General features: G+C 40.6%; 1 protein-coding gene across 1 annotated transcript in view; it reads left to right on the top strand.

Annotated features, from left to right (window-relative positions):
- LOC148329593 (zinc finger protein 407-like) overlaps positions 1-18624 on the top strand; it is a 172452-nt gene that overhangs the window by 4417 nt on the left and 149411 nt on the right. Inside the window, exons 3-4 of the mRNA XM_088307791.1 lie at positions 1-1595; positions 6588-6702. The exon at positions 1-1595 is cut by the window's left edge and continues 520 nt beyond it. Of these exons, the coding sequence (XP_088163917.1) occupies positions 1-1595; positions 6588-6702 (1710 nt within the window). The remainder of the gene's footprint in view (positions 1596-6587; positions 6703-18624) is intronic.

The following is an 18624-nucleotide window of genomic DNA, read 5'->3' as shown; positions in this document are numbered from 1 at the left end:
TCTCGGTGTCCATGTCCGCCGTAAACACAGCAAAGAATATGTTTACAGGTGTACTCTGTGCTGCTATAGCTGTGTGACCAAAGGAGACATTGATCGCCATTGTATCACTAAGAAACACAGGAAACGTGTGCAGCAGTCTGATAATAGCAGCCCTGTCAAAACTCCTGCAAGCGTTTTACCCCAAGAACCCACAGATACACAATCCCAAGATTCAAATGAAGCTTCAGAGACCAGGGACATGCCGCAGGAAGTACAAGGCTCAAAAGAACACAGTAAGGAAGGGAAAACACTATCGTACACATCCCCAATAGCAGATGAATATGACTCTGTTGCTTGCAATCACTGCAATTTTATAGCTCACTCAGTCGCCTCTCTCAATCTTCATGTGAAACGAAAGCACACCAGAGACTTTGAATACGTCTGTTTGGCATGCAGATATTATGCTGTAACAAGCGAGGAAATGACTCGTCATTCCAACACGGAGAGACACAAGCAGAAAAGCAAGTTATTTCAGGAACAACAAGAGAATGATGGCCAAAAATCATCGAAGAGCCCGGCAAGACTCAATGAGGTTATTGATTTTAGTGGTGTAACAGTTCATGTTGAATCAGAAACTTTAAGGCTCCCAGATGATCCAAAGCTAATTTTAGAAGAAAGCCAAAAAGAAAAAAATCAGTACACAGTGGCATCTTCTGCCCCCGTGGAGCCTGTTGATGCTGTGGCCATGTTAGCTGGCAAAGCAAAAGAAAAGCAGCCAGAGAGCGTTGCATCTTCTGATTGTGCAGTTGGGGAAACAGCAAAGTCTGAACATATGTCCCAAGCAGAAATTGAAGTTGAAGTTGAACAGTCTCCACTGCAAGAAGTTCAAGCAAAAGATGACCAATGCAAAGGAGGTACCAGCACAGAAAAAAGCTGTCGTTCAGTTCCAAGAAGGTCCACAGCCCGGCGTTTTGATACTTGCATTATGTCCGTAAAGGCCCTAGCTGAACAGGAGCAGTCATCGCTGGAGGGCATTGCTCTTGAAGGTGCGGCTGCTGTTAAAGGCTTGACAGGAGAAGCACCAGTGCCCTCTGGGGTATTGCCCCATTATGCCAAAAAGCTTGAAAACAAGGAAGTGCGTGTTCAACCCAAAGTGAAAAGCACCCGAATTCGCTGTGACGACTGTGGCTTTTTGGCAGACGGCCTAAGTGGCTTGAATGTACACATTTCAATGAAGCACCCAACCAAGGATAAACATTTCCATTGTATGGTGTGCGGCAAGTCATTCTACACTGAGAGCAACCTGCATCAACACCTGGGCAGCGCTTCCCACATCCGAAATGAGCAGAACAGTGTTGATGAGCGTCTTGACGGCGGTGCGTGCTTCAAGTGCGCAAAATGCACCGATCGCTTTGAAACGGAGCAAGAGCTGTTCATTCACATCAAGGAGAAACATGATGAGTTGCTGAGACAAGTAAACAAGTATGTGATCGAGGACACAGAACAGATCAATCGTGAGCGGGAGGAGCACCAAGGCAACAAGTGCAAATACTGTGGCAAGTTGTGCAAGAGCAGCAATTCAATGGCCTTCCTGGCGCACATTCGAACACATACCGGTATGTATGCTGTTTTTATACCCACCCTCTATCTCACATGCACAGTGGCTATCAAAAGTGAATCAGCCGTTGTTAAAAAAATTCACTGCAAGTTACATTACAATTGTATGAGATATACCCTTAAATTAAAACTAAATCTCAAAGTAAGAAATATAAAGCTACAATAGGCTCTTTACGTAAGTGTGACCACCCGATTGCAGCGTTTACTTGTACGTTCCTGGCGGCTAGGCATTCACGTTTCAGGCCACCACCAACATACGGGATGGTCTTGACAACAATACGGGGTTGGAAAATGTGACAGGCAATAATTGCAGTGGATGCCTGTCAAAATGTTTGCCACAGCATTGCCACTTTAGTCATAGTGAACAAAACAAAATGTGACACTATGTGATATATTTTTAAGAACACCTGGAGTCGAAGTACAGTATATGCTTTCCACGCCATCCAACGTTTCCACACAAAAAAGCATGCATGAGCCCTGTGCAAAGGTGTCATTAGTGCAAAGGTGTCATTAGAACCCAATGTTGCAATAATAATTAGGCTACTATGTCTCAAAATTCTGAGGCAATCACTACTGTCTAACAAGAACCTTTTTTTTTTTTTTTTTGCTGAAATTGCACATTAATGTCCAACATGAAATACCATGTAGCGGCAGAATAATTTGGACATGATTATCATCTGTTCATTTTCTATATCGCTGAGGTCAGGCAGAATCCTCAAAAACATCACTCTTCAGGAGACACAAAAAAAACGGTTAACATTGCGTCACCAAATAGAGCAAGCTATTTTCAACTCTGCTAATTTTCAAAAATAACACTTGCACGTATGAACTGAGCAATAGTACAGATTTGTAAAAATAGATCAAATTTAACCAATTGTGGCAGAGGAGGATTTGGCCCGATGCTCTCAATATCCAGTATTATGGTCCTGTGTCTATGTTGTGGTTTAAAAAGCAGGTCACGGCTCTTATTCCTCATTAAAATGCATGATCAAAAGCTGCTCTTGGTCTGAAACTGACATGTTGTTTAATGTAAGTAAAAACTTGACAATTATACAGATGAGGTGAATTGTCAGTGTCAGGGCACGGCAGACTAGATTGGGCCATAAAATGATCTGAAAGTGCCATGGCAACATTGTATAGATTGGGTCATAAAAATGCTGGTGTAGTGAAACCCCGTGTCTGTGTAGTTGATGTTGTAGAGACTGGGAGAAAATGTTAAACCTACTCTTTAACTTCGAGTCAAAAATCTTCTCAATCTTTAACCAAACGGATGGTCAATATTACGGTAATGCATTCAGATGAGGTGTGACAATTTTTTTCTGTAAAGACAAGTGTATCTACAGTATTGATCGTTTGTAAATGTAACTGGCAAAGTTTGAGTGATATGTTCCTGCCCTCACATACTGCAAGTCCAGTAGACTTAATAACTCCCTTTATTAGTCCCACAATGGGGAAATTCGAGATTCGAACCCAGGCCTCCTGGGGAGACTGGGTCCTGAACGCGGCGCCTTAGACCACTCGGCCATCCTGGCAGCCAAAATAATATTGCCTTAATTAGTCCCACAATGGGGAAATTCGAGATTCGAACCCAGGCCTCCTGGGGAGACTGGGTCCTGAACGCGGCGCCTTAGACCACTCGGCCATCCTGCTACCACGCGACATTTTCAAGCACATTATAGAATTTGAATGAACTTTAAACTAAAGGGGAGTTACAGTATAACCTCGTTTTGCCACACATACCTATGGTAAAGCAAATGTGTACTATAGCCAGGTAAAAGCTGTTTCAGTAGAGGTGACGGCAAAGACTGATTAGGCTTCAGAACAGCAAGAGAAACGCTAATGGACCGCAGATTGGGATTCCCTGAGCAACGCTTGCATGGTCAGAGACATGTGCGACTCATAATTGATGTGTCCATTACCAAGACTCAGTTGTAATTATAGTCAATAAGTCTCTGTAAATGTGTTAAAGCTGAGGCTAAAAGCATTGGAGGTCCAAAGAGAGGTGGGCTAATAATTTAAAATAATCAATGCAGACGTATTCAAAGCCTTTAATTTCCCTTGTGTCTGGACGTCCACAGTTGTGTGTATGTAAGTGCTAGAATGCCTTGTGAATGTGTATGTGTGTGTGTGTCAGCCTTCATGGCCAGTTGATTATTCCCAATCCATTAAGATTTATCCTGTCATTTATCATGCAAAGCAGAGCATTGCTCAGAGCTTTGACTGGGAAATGTTCGACAGGTTAAGAACATACGGTGTTCTGTTAAATTTCCCTGACCATGTGTATTAATTGCTTTTAAAATCAACTTAATGCACGAATGAGATGTGAGGGAACCATCAATAAATGCCCTCTCTGCCTTCAATGTTTCATTCCCCCTCTTCTGCTCAAGCATTAATCAACCTTCGTAACCACAATCCATTTTCTCAGTCTGCAAATGTTGTATGTAGATGCTTTCATGCATTCCAACAAATTGCATGAGTAAAAAAATTGCAATTTGTATTTCTTTTGCCAAATCTGATCTATAACTGCCGATGTTTAATTTCTCAAGACGTGAGAATTGGAGTTTAAATACCAGATTATTTCCGAGTGCAGTTATTTTCTTCTTAATAAGAGTTGGAAATATGTATAATGTAAGCCCTTCTACCTTAATAATGTAACATCTGCCATCAACATTATATATAGCTTAGGCTTAATTTTTTTGGTTAATTTAATTCCATTTTCCACTTAAATTTGGCGCAGCCGTGGCCGAGTAGTTAAGATGTCAATTTCGGGACCCCTGTTCAAGATGATACCCTTACACATGGCTGCAGTGTCCTTGAGCAAGACACCAATACTTAAACTGCTCCAACGGCACTCGTGCAGCCCAGCTGCCTGTGTTCATGTGATGCGCCAAATGCAGCGTTCACATTATCTGTGCTTGATAACGGAAAACATTTTTGTTTCATTTTGACAACATATGTCATTTGGTATTATTGCCTAAGCTCCCTCATTATGTTGAATTATTTACTTTTTATATGGCATTCATTTATTCTTGGAATTTGTTTATGAGGCTGTGAAGCATCTCAATGGGGGTCTGCCAGTTTTGAGGCTGGGAGCATGTCCAGATCCTTTTAATTACGACCTAGTTTTTATCCTCTTGATTAATCACTGAAGGGTAGTGGGAGGCTGCGCAAAGATTTGTCAATTTGTCCCTTAAAGAAAACGTGTGCACATTTCCATTTTCCCAATGAGGGCACTACTGGAATTGGCATCTTTAGGTAAATTGGTCACTTTTTCATTTAAGTCATTTGTCTAACTTAAGACCAAGCCTCAAAGTAATGGGTTCAAATGCCCCAGATGCGCATTCACACAGTTGATGGGCTGTAATATGAATCAAAACAGAAAATTTGACTTCATCGACATGATTTTGGCTTGGAAAAACACAATGTTATGCATTAGACTAGTCATAAATTGCTTTTACCATTGGATGTGCTTAGTTGTAAGCAAGGTGTGATATGGCCTCATTATATTAATGGTATTTTTAATTATTGTTGCAATAGCAATTTTACGTCAATATAGAAAATGCCCTTCAGCAGCACGTTTTTGCTAATTTCACTAACAGTTGTTTTAGGTCTTTCCTTATATCTCCTAAAGGACAAGTGTAGTGCAAATCGCAGTCTGCGCACAAAGTGTTGTATTTTGGAAAATGACATAAGTAGCCGGAGTGATGAGGACTGTCCTCGATATTTATTCTTCCTCTTCCCACAAGATTTTGTAACCCCTACTACTGTTCTGTCTTGTGGCTTACAGCGCCTTCGGTCGCGCGCCCCGGGAGCCTCTCCATCTCAAATTCCCGGGCCAAATTTTGGTCCCAGTATACCCCTGAGTGTGAGTCGTAGTCTGGCCTGCCAGCAGTCCAGACCTGTCTCCCATTGAAAATGCGTAGTGCATTATGAAGGGAACATGTAAAAACCGAGACCCAGAACTGTTGAGCTGTCAAGTTGTACAAGCACCAATGGGAAATTACAGCTACAAAGCTTCAAGAATTAGTGTCCTCAGTTCCCAAGTGCTCATTGAGTGTTGTTAAAATGAAAGGTGATATAACACAGTGGTGAATATGCCCCTCCTGCACCTTTTTTGGAACATGTTGCTGGCAGCATTCGAAGCGAGTAAATATTTGCAAAATAACATTCATCAGTTTGAAAATCAAATAGCTTGTCTTTTTAGTATATTCAATTGAATATCATTTTTAAATTTGGAAATTATTGTATTCTGTTTTAAATGACATTTTACAGGTCTCACTTTTATTGAAATCAGGATTTATAGCTGGACTAATATATACACAACTACATATATAATGGTGAAAGATGAAGCTCGAAAAATGAATTTAAAGTGAAAGAAGAGATACCTGGCATCTTGTGATTTAGTTTTATGTCAGTTAGACCGAGGACAACTGTTTTCATGATTCTGAAATCAATCTTTGGCACGTGAAATGAAATTTTTACTGCATGCATGCTGCATGGGCTCAGGGGTAGAGTGGTCATCTCCCAACCCAGAAGTTGTGGCTTTGGTCCCCGGCCGGCCCTTGTGACCTTGTTGATCTGTCATTCAGTATGATTCTGAAACTCCAGTTCCTCCTGATGCTGTGTCATCAGTATGTTAATGAAGCACTTTGAGTGGCTATATATTATATTACATACATTATATTAGATTATATTAGAAAGCGCTATAGACGTGAAAGGTGATTTTGTGGCGGACATTAGGACCATGCCTCTCACCCAGCAGGCATTCCGTTTGGGGGCGTATTCATGTTAATGTTTGTTGGCGCGAATTTGTGATTGTGCGTTATTCTGTTGTTGGCAGTCTTGGAATAAAGACGTGTTCACAGTCAGTCGTGTGTGCTCATTTCAACTGCCACAATTTACCATGAATGACATGGAAAATAAAATAAAAATAATGCTCAAATATTTGCATGTTTTAGTAGTACTGTTCATAAACTCTTTTTTTTTCATAGGATCAAAGCCCTTTCTTTGCAAAATCTGCCACTTTGCAACAGCTCAGCTGGGAGATGCCAGAAACCATGTGAAAAGGCACCTTGGCATGAGGGAGTACAGATGTGACATCTGTGGGTGAGTTTTAAGATTTAGTAACTTCCCGCTTTTATATTCTACGAGGCTTGCAGTATTGAGTTGTCAAGTGATCGGAGTTTAGAAACTGAATGTCACAAACTGTGGTCAACCTGTCAGTTTGTGGAATCAAAACAACATGTAACTGCCATATATACAGTGTGTATATACAAGCATGGGTGTGCGTGTGCGTGTGTGTGTGTAAAGTAATTTGGGGACCTCAAGGCTTTTTTTTCTCTCCGTCAAGTAATCCCAATGCATTAAGAAGGCTCCGGAGCGGATCAAAAGCCTGACCATCATTTAAAAGTTGCTTTTGCATATTTGTGGTGTTTCCTCCCTTAGACGAAATATCAACTTTGCAAGTATTGCAAGTTTCCTTGTTGTTATCCTTTCTTGTAAAATGTAAACAAACTTTTGATTCTAGGCGCGATGTTTCTTGCCGGCCGCGCTAGTAAATAACGTTGCTGCGTGATGTGCGCGGGAACGTCATTCACTCCGACGGGAGTTGATAAGGGTATTGTTTACAAAAATGGCAAATGATGCCACGGAGTGAAATTCTGGGAATGGTTCTCAACAAGAACCAGTTTTGGATTTACATCTCTATCTTTAACAATCACAACTACGCACTTTCAGTTGCATGCTATTACGAATGGCTGTTTGAGAATCTTGCTCGTGTAGGTTAGTCACCAGCTTTGGTCAGAGACTTTAGAGTTGGTGACATTCGTAAAGTGAGGCTACATTCAAGTCTTGAACTCAGTTGTAATACTGCAAACTTCCCCCTTTAATGTCCACAACTTAACCATCTGTTACCTCATATAGACCTTTCTTGTCATACAAAATTAAGTATTTGGTAATGAAGTAGGGCTGGCCCTCAAATCAATATCGCGAGAAATTGAGCAATTTTACCTCGATAACGATAAATGCTCGATAAATTCCCCCCGTGGATTAAATTCAACATAAATGCAGGAAATACATATTGACAGTTTTTTTTTTTATTGACCAACTGGTACACATTACTTTCAATGAAAAATAAAAGTACAAAAATCATTTGTATAAACATTCCAAATAGTTTGCTTTGCATGACTTGAACAATGTCACAAAGAAAAAGGGTACCTCTTGCAAAATCTTTTTCTGCAAATAGATTGCGCCAAGATGCTGTCATGATGTAAATATACTAAATTAAAAAAATGCTCAATAAAATGACAGAAAATGTCAATGCAAGCCAAATAAACAAGTGTGCATCATCGGGAAAATGTGCCGTCTCAAGTACTCTGGTGCGCAGTTGCCACTTGTCGTCTATGTAATGCACAGCCAGGCTCAATCAGGGATCCATGTTGCGACCCGACCACAAGTCGGATGTAGATGCAAAATGCTTGACATGTCTAAGCTCCCGGCCCGATGTAGTCCATATCGGGAAATATGGCTTTCATGAAGCGTTTAAATCATGTGCGCTCCACTGTAACTAGAGGAGCTAAATCTTTAGCAATCACGTCTACCTCTGAGACGTTCTCTCGTATGCTGTCGCCGCCGTTAATGGACTGTTGTCACTTTTCGAACCTTGCTTCTCACTTTGAACTTTTAGCACAGCATGGTTGTGTTGTGGGTGGTGAAAAAGCTTCTGGATTTGAATCGCCAGCTACGACCGCGCGTCTGTTTTCTTTCTCGACTAGTCGGGTGGAGTCACCTGACTAGAGGCGCTGTAGTCGTCTTAAAGAGCATGAACATTGCCGCAGACAGAAAAGGCTTTTCTTTTTTTTTAAACACCAAATTTACCGTCATGGGCAAAATGATTTCGGTCATTGTAATAAATTTCGGTAACGGTAAATTTTCGGTTTATCGCCCAGCCCTATAATGAAGTCTGTAAATTCTCAGGTTGTGTAAAAGAAGTGTTTTTTATACTGTTACGTTTAGCATGGAATTAGAAAAAGTTATTTTTGAATTTGAAGTTTGAAACTATCATGCATCTCTGGCTCTGAAGACTCAGAACAATGAAGATTATATTTGAAGATATTGAATTTTCCTTCTGTGTATTTTTCTGTCAATGACTCCACTTAGTTCATTTGCAGGCCAACTTTGTTCTACCAAAGCCGCTGAGTGAATGTTTATTTGCTTCAACGGTGTTTGCAAATATATTACAGCAGGCGCAAAGCTGGCTTTGGTCTAAACATTGCTTTTCCTTTAATGAGAAGAAATGCTCATGTTTCACAAGTTCTCCAGCGAAAACCCCCTCTTCTCCCAAGTGCTATAAATGTGACACTTTACATACACACACATACATACATATGGAACAGTTCTCCAATATGTCTTTAAATGGCACTACTAAATTCAGTCCCTGGTTTCACAAATCATACGCACAGAGGAGCCAAGCGCTGCCAGAGCTAGCCATTGGTGACAAATCGGCCCTGTGTGCGCTTTCATTACTGACTGATTACCAGGCCGTCCCACATCTTGAACAAATAGGAGAAAACACAAAAGAACCCCCCCAAGAAACATCCTCATTAAAGGACAGGACCACACATGCACACCGCCTCAACTTTGCCATTTGATTTTGTCCTTAATTCTAACTTAAAATACATGAGTTGTGGATGCTCACATAGTAAGTATAATGTGTGAGTCCTACGTTAAGCCTTGTTGGGTGAGCCATATTGTGGTGGCCCTGCTAGAACCGGTCATGTCCTGATATAATACAATAATTCTCTGTGATCATTTCATATTTAATGTCTTAATACTATATTGTTTTATTTTATTATTTTTTGCAGCATAAGATCTAACTGAATATTTATCATTTGACATTTTCTGGACTATATCTTGTTTGGAAGGATTTAACCGAGCCTGCAAAGAAATGTGTACAAAATGATCAAATGATGCTTCATTAATTTAAGTGAATGAAACTCAAAATATTCAATATTTTGTGTTAAAAAAGCAGGAACATGTTAATTTCACCATATTTATTTATAGAATGTGTACTTCCCTAGTTGGGCCAACGTCTTTGAACTTTGGGTAGCCCGACACAGTTATGCAGTGGCCCCCGGCCACTGTTAATGTTGAATCCATGTGCTGTATAATTGCATGTATGTGCAGGTTGGACGAGAAATGTGATATTTTGCATTTATGACTGGAATTCCTCCAATGTGGCTCCAATGTGGCTCATGTTGAGAAAAATCTATCTTTGGATTTGGTGTATTTACTTAATTTCCAAAAATTACAGGTGACGTTTCATTCTTGCAGTTTTTGGGGTGTTAGTATTTTTCACTGTTGTAGCGGTTGCATGACCTGAGATTTTTTTTTAAGTCTCCACCAAAAGTAATGAAAGTCGCGTGGACGTCGTCTAGTCGCAGGTGAAGTCAGTGGTAATTTTTCAGTGCAGTAATTAGTTCCTAAAAATCACAGATGGAAAGAATGTTTTGGAATAATCTCTGTTCACTGATGAATGGACAAATCATGTATGAAATTTACGCAGGGCATACGAGAAAATATTGTTTTGATTGGTCAGCTGGTTAGCTCGAACAGCCAGGTTCACGTTTGTACAACATATGAGGAAACCTCTTCAAATTCTGGGCCCACCACAGCAGCAGCTGTGTCTGCATTGTGATATTTGCGCTGTTTGCCAATAGCGGACCCCTTTGTGTGTGGAGGAATAATTCCCTGCTCTCCTTCTACTTTGAAAAAGTTGTTCAAAATCTTGGCTGAGCCTTGCTTTTTTCCCTCACTTTACTGCAGAATTCTGAACTGTAAGCCAATTTAAATCAATTAAGGTGATGAACTAATTTCATTCCCTGCCTCCTCCCTAAGCCAAAAACACGTAATTAGAGACTAATGGACGTCACGCTCTAAACGTCATTGTGGAGTAGAAAAGTCGACAATGATGAATGAAGGAGAATGCAGAAACCCCACCCTGTTGTGTATTTCTTCTAAATTCTTTAGATTATCTCGGGCCTAAAACTCAGTGAATGGCTGTGCTGGACCTCTCTTCTGCTGTTGATGTCTTTCCGGGACTGGGGGAAGTTGCTGATGGTTAAAGATCATATCGTTGTGGCATTTAATTAACAAATGCAAATGTGAGGCAGGACAGTTCTACGTGGAAGTCTTGACCATGCTGCCATTCAAATGAGAGAAGGCTGCTCTGGATCTTGCTCATCACCATAAACACTTGCCTTGCCGTCTTGCTCACTTCCTTCACTCGCATGCTTGTCAGTGATCTTACCGATCTGCATGTGTGTCTTCATTTCGCAACAAAGAGACCCGTTTTTTAATTTGCCTATAAAGAACTCCGAAGGTGCAACAACAGCAGAAAACACAAATTGGCTGTTAGCATGCACGATAAGATTTCTCATATTTAATTGGTTTAAAAAAAGTCCACCAGCATGTGAAGTGGTAGGTTCTTGTGTATTCCTCCCAGCATGTTTTGTCCACAGTGGGGCTTGGTCATTTAATGAGCCTCCTCTTCGTCTACTCCATCATCTAGCAGAAAGGCCCTGCATTCAGCATTTTCACCCTCCTGCTCTCTGGTCCAGACGGACATCCAGTGTTGTTGTAGGTGTTAAATTATGCATAAACAATCTAAATGCTTTGAGGCATTGGTTTAATATCGGCCCCTCAGCCTTGGCCTTACTAGTATTAACACTCTCAAAGCGTGGATTGTTCTCTTGTGGACTGCTTTTTTATTATTATGAGTCATAAACTGTGTGTCACTTCAGGAATTTAAGTAAAACTTTTAGAAACTGTTGCTTGGAACTCCAAAGTTTGCAGAGTTTGCAACCGTCTGTTTTTCCTGCAGCTGAGGTGTCCTGCCGTCCTCCCTCTTCATGACTACAGTCCTCTTGACTTAGTGTTGGAGCGAAAATATATAAATAGACATGATTTCAAGTTGTGTGTGTGATTTGACTGTTAACAGGATGGGGCTGGCTCATGTCAGGGTTTTTATGTCCCCATGTCTTGTGAGATTGTCTGGTCTGTTCCCAGAATAGCCCATCAGTTCCGCCCTGTATGGCTCATCCGCGGTAATGTGCGTTAATGCCCGGGCCTGTATGAGTACTATGAGGCCTGGCACTGACAGTAGAGGAGCATCTTAGCTTGCTGCTTATCCAGAGAAACCGTCACTTAATGCAGACCCTCCATTGTCTGTTCACAACCCTCTCCTTCTCCTTTGACATGATTCTCTGTAATCCTCAAACAGATTTTAGTTACAACTCCCTAAGAACTATTTTTATGTCCCCCCCCCCCCTCTTATCCTGTCCCATTTAAACATGAACAGTTGTTGCAGATGAAGAGAAGGATCCCTATGAGGATGATTAGAATGTCACCCTACTGATCTACCGCCTCCCTGCAATAATTGTGCATCATCGCTTCATATCGTGTCAGAGGGACACGATGGTGGCGTGCAATTTAAACAGCTGAATATAATACACAGAATTACTGCCTGTCAGGCCTACGGACAACACACACTGTGTTTGAGTTACACTTAATCATTGCGTACTTTAGCAATTTTACGAAGCGCCCACATTATCCCAGCTCATAGATATAGTAGCAAGGACATTAAATACTGCACCTTATAAGCGGAGCGATTTTGTTTGTGGTGCAACTCCGTTTTGATCAATGTATCCTTCTTTTGGACCATTTGAGGACTGTGTGTGTCAATCAAGAACAATATCTTGGGGGCTGAGGGCTGTATTTGGGTGTCCAAATGTGTAACAATTAATAAATGTGAATATTTTTGGATTATTTGAAATACTTGTCTTTTCAGATTTTTTGTAGTACTTTATATTAACCTCAAGGGTGCTGAAAAGCATCCGCATGCTTTTGAAAGGAGGAAGTGTCAGGGTTTGTCTTAATGCTATTCTGTCAAGTTAAGCTCCAATGTTTTATTTACTGAAGTCACTGATTTTCTGTTCAGTTATTTCATTTTGCTTTAAAACTCACTTTGCCCTATTTAGGTCATATCAGCTTCTGAAATATTAGGCCTCATCATTCATGTCAGGAAGATGTTTCAATTGAATGTGTGTCTGGGAACACAGTCCTTTGTCCTTTTTCAGTTTCTGCTGTCCCCTTCACCAAAATAAACACATAAGGCTTTGATGTATTTAACTGAATTTAATACACCATTATTGGAGATGAAATGAATAACACTAAAGGTCATTTAGGAAATAATGCAGCATGGCCGGTCTGGAAAGGTTAAGTATGCGAATGAGCAGTTCTGATGATAACAAGGGTTGTGTATGGCTTGGAGAGCTTGGTGTTCTGGTTTGACTCGATACTCTGTGATCACTCTTTATGACCGAGACAGCTTTACAGCCCGTTACCCCCCATAACACGATAAAGTGTGGCATAATGGATTAGTTGTGTTTAGTAGCCTTAGGCTGATGTTTGTGAAATTAATGTTTTTTTTGCAAAAGAAGCACACTCATACACATGTGTGTTTGTGAAAGTGCAAGAGGAAAAGGAGAGAAAAATAAATAATAATTCTTCAGAGAAAGTTGTATTTCAGTATGTCTATATATTCTTTATTTATTTATTTTTTTATTGTGACATTCTTAGCATAGAGATAATGACTATGAATGTACTATATGACACTTGACTTTCTCAGCGATTGTTCAAGAAAGGAAAATCATGTTCTGTGGGCGTAATACAAATATTATTTGTTTTAAATTACGCGCCAACGGTACCGAAGGGAGATTAACACTGTTTGTTTGGTTATTTTGTTGTTTTTTGAAAGAAGTTTTCAAAGTGGACCCAAATCGGCATTTACTGAGTGCCAGAGACAAAGAGAGAAATATTCTTCAGTACCAGTCCTATTTTAATAACAATCTCATATAGTACACACGGAATTGCAATCTTGGGACTAGATAATCAACACCTTATGTTTAATAGTAATATAAATACAGAACAAAAAAAAGTCTAAATAATAAACAAAACAAAAGCACTGAGTGCAACAAAATTTTTATCACATCAAGGTGTGGAATTGTTTTAGTAACAATGCATTATGTGGAGCTAATTGTTTCATTGTATGTTTGGGGAGGAAAAGAAAGCGGGATGTTAATGAATGATTAACAGCAGCAATTAAACCATGTTGAGGAAGGCAGATGGAGAAAAGGTATATAATTAAAATATCAGTCGTCTCATTGTCAGAAGTCTCTGAGCCATCCATCGTGCACTTATTAAAAAGCTGGGTCGAGTGGAAGAAATGAATACTGGTTAATTCCAGCAGCCCAAAGTGTCGGGTAATCTGTCCACGGATAGTGCTGAAAAGGCTGTAACTCATGTTTAAGTGTTGGGGCCGTGTCATTGGAGGTTCACAGTCATGTATTTCTCTGTTGATGCCCATAGAGCCAGGGAATATTTGGCAGTCAGGAGTAATTTAACTTAATTAATGGGATGCATATTTGATGGAGGAATAAAATATCCCGTCACAGCAAAGTGAAGAAAGGAAAAGATTTAGTGTGAGTTAAAGGTGGAGGGGAGAGTAATTTGTGCATTCAGTTACCGGCTGCTTGAGAGACAGAGAGGGAGAGCGGATAAAGATGGCAACTAAAGAGGGAGGAAATAGTGAAGGGGACAATGAGAGATGGATGGTTGACACAAAGTTGCGCTGATGGGTAAAGGGGAATGGGCTGCTTCACTATTGAGAGGCCATCAGACAGACAAGTTGGGATTTAATTGATATCCAGACGGAGCCTCTCCCTCAGCAAACCGACACATTACTCTGGTTTGTAAACCCGAGGCTGTCTGCTGCCAGGGCCCTTTTAATATTCATGCGGGTGGGGTCTTTAAAAGGTTTTCCGAAAGCAGTCTTGTCCCTCCACCGCCATCCGTTTTCTTGCACGTCTTCGCTATGGACAGAAACTTTTCATCACTACACTAACACAGCAGACACGCAACATGCTCGTTTTCACAGCCTGCCGAAAATATTTCATGTAACACCTAATCTGACACATTATTTTCATGTCGAGTTCCTCGCCAAGTCAATAGATAGCATCTATATCCGTGATATTTCAAAGAAGATGCTTCAATATCGGTCATTGATTCTTTTGTCTATCCATGCCAATGTTATTCTTGATGGTTATTCGCCATTACTATCATCATAATTGAGTTGGTGGGAGACCTGCAGGAGATGTTCGTTTGGGTGTAAAGGAAGATCTTGTCACTCTTGCCTGAAGTTTGCAGCTTTCAATGGTCCAAACATTTAGTTTTCAGTGACACTATGGCCAAAGGTATTCTGTGATCAAATACAAAAAGCTTTCCCACTCTGCGGCCCGCATTTATTCAGGTGGCCAACACACAGGCCCCTTCCCCATACGCCTTTCAATTTATATGCGTCAGCGTACAGTTTTGCCACATACCCGCACAATGAAAACATGTTACTGTCACCCAGTTGTTGTCATAAAGTGAGGTCTTTGAAATGCATGTCAAGTGGGATTTCATTGTATCTTTCTTTTGAAGTCATAACATTGTATCTCAACTCAACTTTATTTGAAGAGCACTTACAGCCAAAGCTGCACACAAAGTGTTTTATATGGACTAACATAAAAACGGCGACATGTAACAAAACAATAAATTAATATTAATGTAAAAACAATAAAATACCAAAACATTACAGAGTCTATTGCTGAGTTGAAAGCCAAGAATGCAAATGGATTTTTAAGACGAGTTTAAAAATGAACAATGTTAGGTTCCAAAAGGACCAGCTCCGGAAAAAGCTCAATGCCCTCTGAGCTTAGTCCTCGGGTCTTCCAGCAGAATCTGGTTTAGCTGACTCGTGCGAGAGTGTAGGGGTGGAGCAGCTGGGAAAGGTCAAGTAGGATGAGACCATTGAAAGAGTTTAGAACCAAAGATTGAGCCATTGAAGGGACGGCAGAATTGGAGTTATGTGCTCCATCCTACATGCTCCAGTTAAGAGGCGAGCAGTGGTTATTTGTACTATTTGGATTTTGGATCACCCTATGTCAACTACTCACTAATAATGGTATGCAAAATTTCAGAACTATCTTCTATTCATTTTTTTTAAACAGGGCTGTTTGACTTCTTAATATTAAATGTTTACCTCTTAATTGTTAACTTTAGCCCTCAAGGGCTGGAGACCGTTACGTGCCAGGTTCCTTCATCTTTAATATCACAATGTCTCTGATTCTCATATTCATGAAGCGGCATTGACCACTGTCAGCAAAACTAGTAATAAGCCTTGATAAATGGGTGGCATTAGTGATGAAATTACATCAACCTTAACATGGTATTGTATTAACACACCTAGATGATCCCACTCATTCCCGCCGTCTGTTTAATTGATTAATTACTGACATGGATGGATGCGAGGTTGTGGATCTTATCGTATCAGTGGCTTATTGCAAGTTAACCATAAACAGGAGCAGCCACAGTGGGCCCTCAAGGGCAATATTCATAGTCCCCAACGTTATGGTGATTTCTTCTCCAACTCTGACATCAGGAAAAATACTTGGCCATAAAAGTGCTCATATCACTGGGCTGACATAAAGCCCTTCGTCCCATCCTCTCTCCGTGTGCCTGAGTTGCATCGCCTTTAGTTCCCAGTTGCTCAGCACACCCGTCGGACTTTAAAATCACCCATCCTTCCCTGTATATGTTGCTACAGCCCCTTGGGTGGCCTCTGTGCCACCCAGCTTTAAATATGAGCAAATAATGGTGCGGTGAGTGATGGTGCTTGTGTCCTTGACTAGAACCCTGTGTGGGCTGTAAGTAACATCTCACTGTCTTTGAGTATCGTGGGAAGGATAAAACCCCTTGAAAACTCTCAGGCCTTGTCCGTGGCATCCATGGATGGATGCTACATTACAGAAAGGCACTGTGGTCTTTTTGTGTTCATCTAATTGTGGAGTGACTGTCGATAATGTTGATGTAAATATATTTCTAATTGTGTTAAATGGAATGGAACTGTGCCCTTTTTCAATTGTGAGCACTTTTCAGATTTGTTGGGTTAAAGTGTTAAGGTGCATATCACATTGGCTTTATTTCTTTGTTTGCCTGCATCCACAATGCTCCTCATAGTTGAGCTAATATATCACAGTTGCCACCAAATTAGGCCAAAATCCCTAACAGGGTCACTTGGGAAGAATTAGATGAGGAGGTAAAAGGATAGGGAGTGGTGAAATGAGACGGTTGGGGGAATGCTTGCAATTAGGGATGAAATGCTTTACAAACAGGTCGCATTACTGTTTCAGATTTTCATAATCATGACAACCTTGCAATAAAATCTCTTTGAGTAGTAGTTGTTTTTTGGGTTTGCATATCTGGTGCTTGTCACAATAGCGAACAGTTAAAGAGGAAGGCGCATATACAGTGAAGAAGTGGATGGCTTCAGGCACAATTTAGTGCTTACCAAACATGGGAGAAAGGAACCCAGTGGATAGTAATGTCTTTTGACATACAGAGTTAAGAAAAAAGGATTTGTGCTTTTGTTAGTGTGGTCTTCATCAGCTCTGAATGCAAACCACTGCTGATCCACGCCAAAAAGAGGTTTGATGAGACTTGTTGTCCTTAGCGAGCCACCGTTGCCCAACATCGTTGGGAAATATTAAACCATAGTCAATTTTGAACATACATGATCCTTTGTCTTTTGTTTAGCCACCCAGCTGCTTGCATGTTATGTGTGGCATGGAGAACACGCACTTGCGCGTAACTGCACACATTCGATGATGCCGTTCCAAAATTTTGAAAAACAGCATTGCAGAATTCGAATGAGCTGCTCTTGAAACTTTAAATTATTTTGCAGCTCTAATAACGTAAACATGCAGAGCAAGAATGCAGCAAGTAGGAATTTCATGTTTTCCTCCATATCTGAGTTTGTGCTCTGTGTGCCGAGCTCGTCATTTCTTTCCACTGGCCGCCCGAACACACACGTCGATGTGTTTGCGCAATATCGTTGTCTTGCAATAAAGAACGCTGGGAATACAAAGCGCACCAAACGCAAAACAATTACTACTACTAATAATAATAATAATAAATTTGATTTGGAAGGGCCTTTCAGGACACTCAAGGACGCTGTACAGAGTAAAATACAAAATACAAACACAAAGTCCACCTTTTGGTCCGGACGAAAGGACTTCTGTTCTAATTACACCCAAAAAGTTAATTTGCACACTTCAGGTGCATTGAGCAAGATTGTGATATTCAAGATAACATGATCATGTTGGTCTCTACTTGGAATAATAAACAGGATCTTGCCAGCAGGAAAGAGAAGTGGACAGATTTTTGTCAACCATACTATCTGTGCAATGCCTTCACATTACACCATGTTAACCCCTGCAACATTGGCTTCCTAAATAAGGCGGCGTAGGTCTGCAACCCTGCGTCCAACCGTAAAAACACTGACACATCAATTATCCCCGCATGGGGGAAAAACATTGTGTGTGATGAGGAGGAGCACGCTGTGTGAAGAGGAAGCATTTATTCATTTATTCTGTTAGTTCAGCAAAACAAACAGAGGTCAGGGTTATGCTGAAACACTGATAGCTGGGTGTCTATTACAGTTAAATTTCTAATTAGGCGGTTCACTTTCATCACTTTTATGGTCGTTTCAAAGGCTGCCTGCCCTTTCAAGCCCTCCAGCAAAATGTGATTACTGAAATGTTTACAGGCTACATAAGCTTCAAGAATACCAAAAACTAATTTCTTCCAGGAAACAGTTTTGAGGCAAACATCCATGCTGATGACCCGTGGTGTCTTTATTGAACGTTAGATGGCGCCATTCAACTTGTTAAAAACCTGCAAGGATTGGACTTGCAATACACCATGTGACTATTGTCGACTTTTATGGACACCCAGTTTGAGTGACATGCAGTTCATTTATTCAAGATTAAGATTTATTAATTGCCACGCATACATTTGACATGTTTTTAACAAAATGTGTTTACTGCATCTGATAGTAGGTACGGTAGTGTCGTGAACACAGCTTTTCCT

This window comes from Idiotropiscis lumnitzeri, chromosome 10, assembly GCF_059441095.1.
Source record: "Idiotropiscis lumnitzeri isolate Australia: NSW breed Sydney's pygmy pipehorse chromosome 10, RoL_Ilum_1.0, whole genome shotgun sequence".
Taxonomy (NCBI): Eukaryota; Metazoa; Chordata; class Actinopteri; order Syngnathiformes; family Syngnathidae; genus Idiotropiscis; species Idiotropiscis lumnitzeri.
Note: the sequence above shows the minus strand (reverse complement) of the source record. Positions and strands in the feature narration are given on the sequence as shown.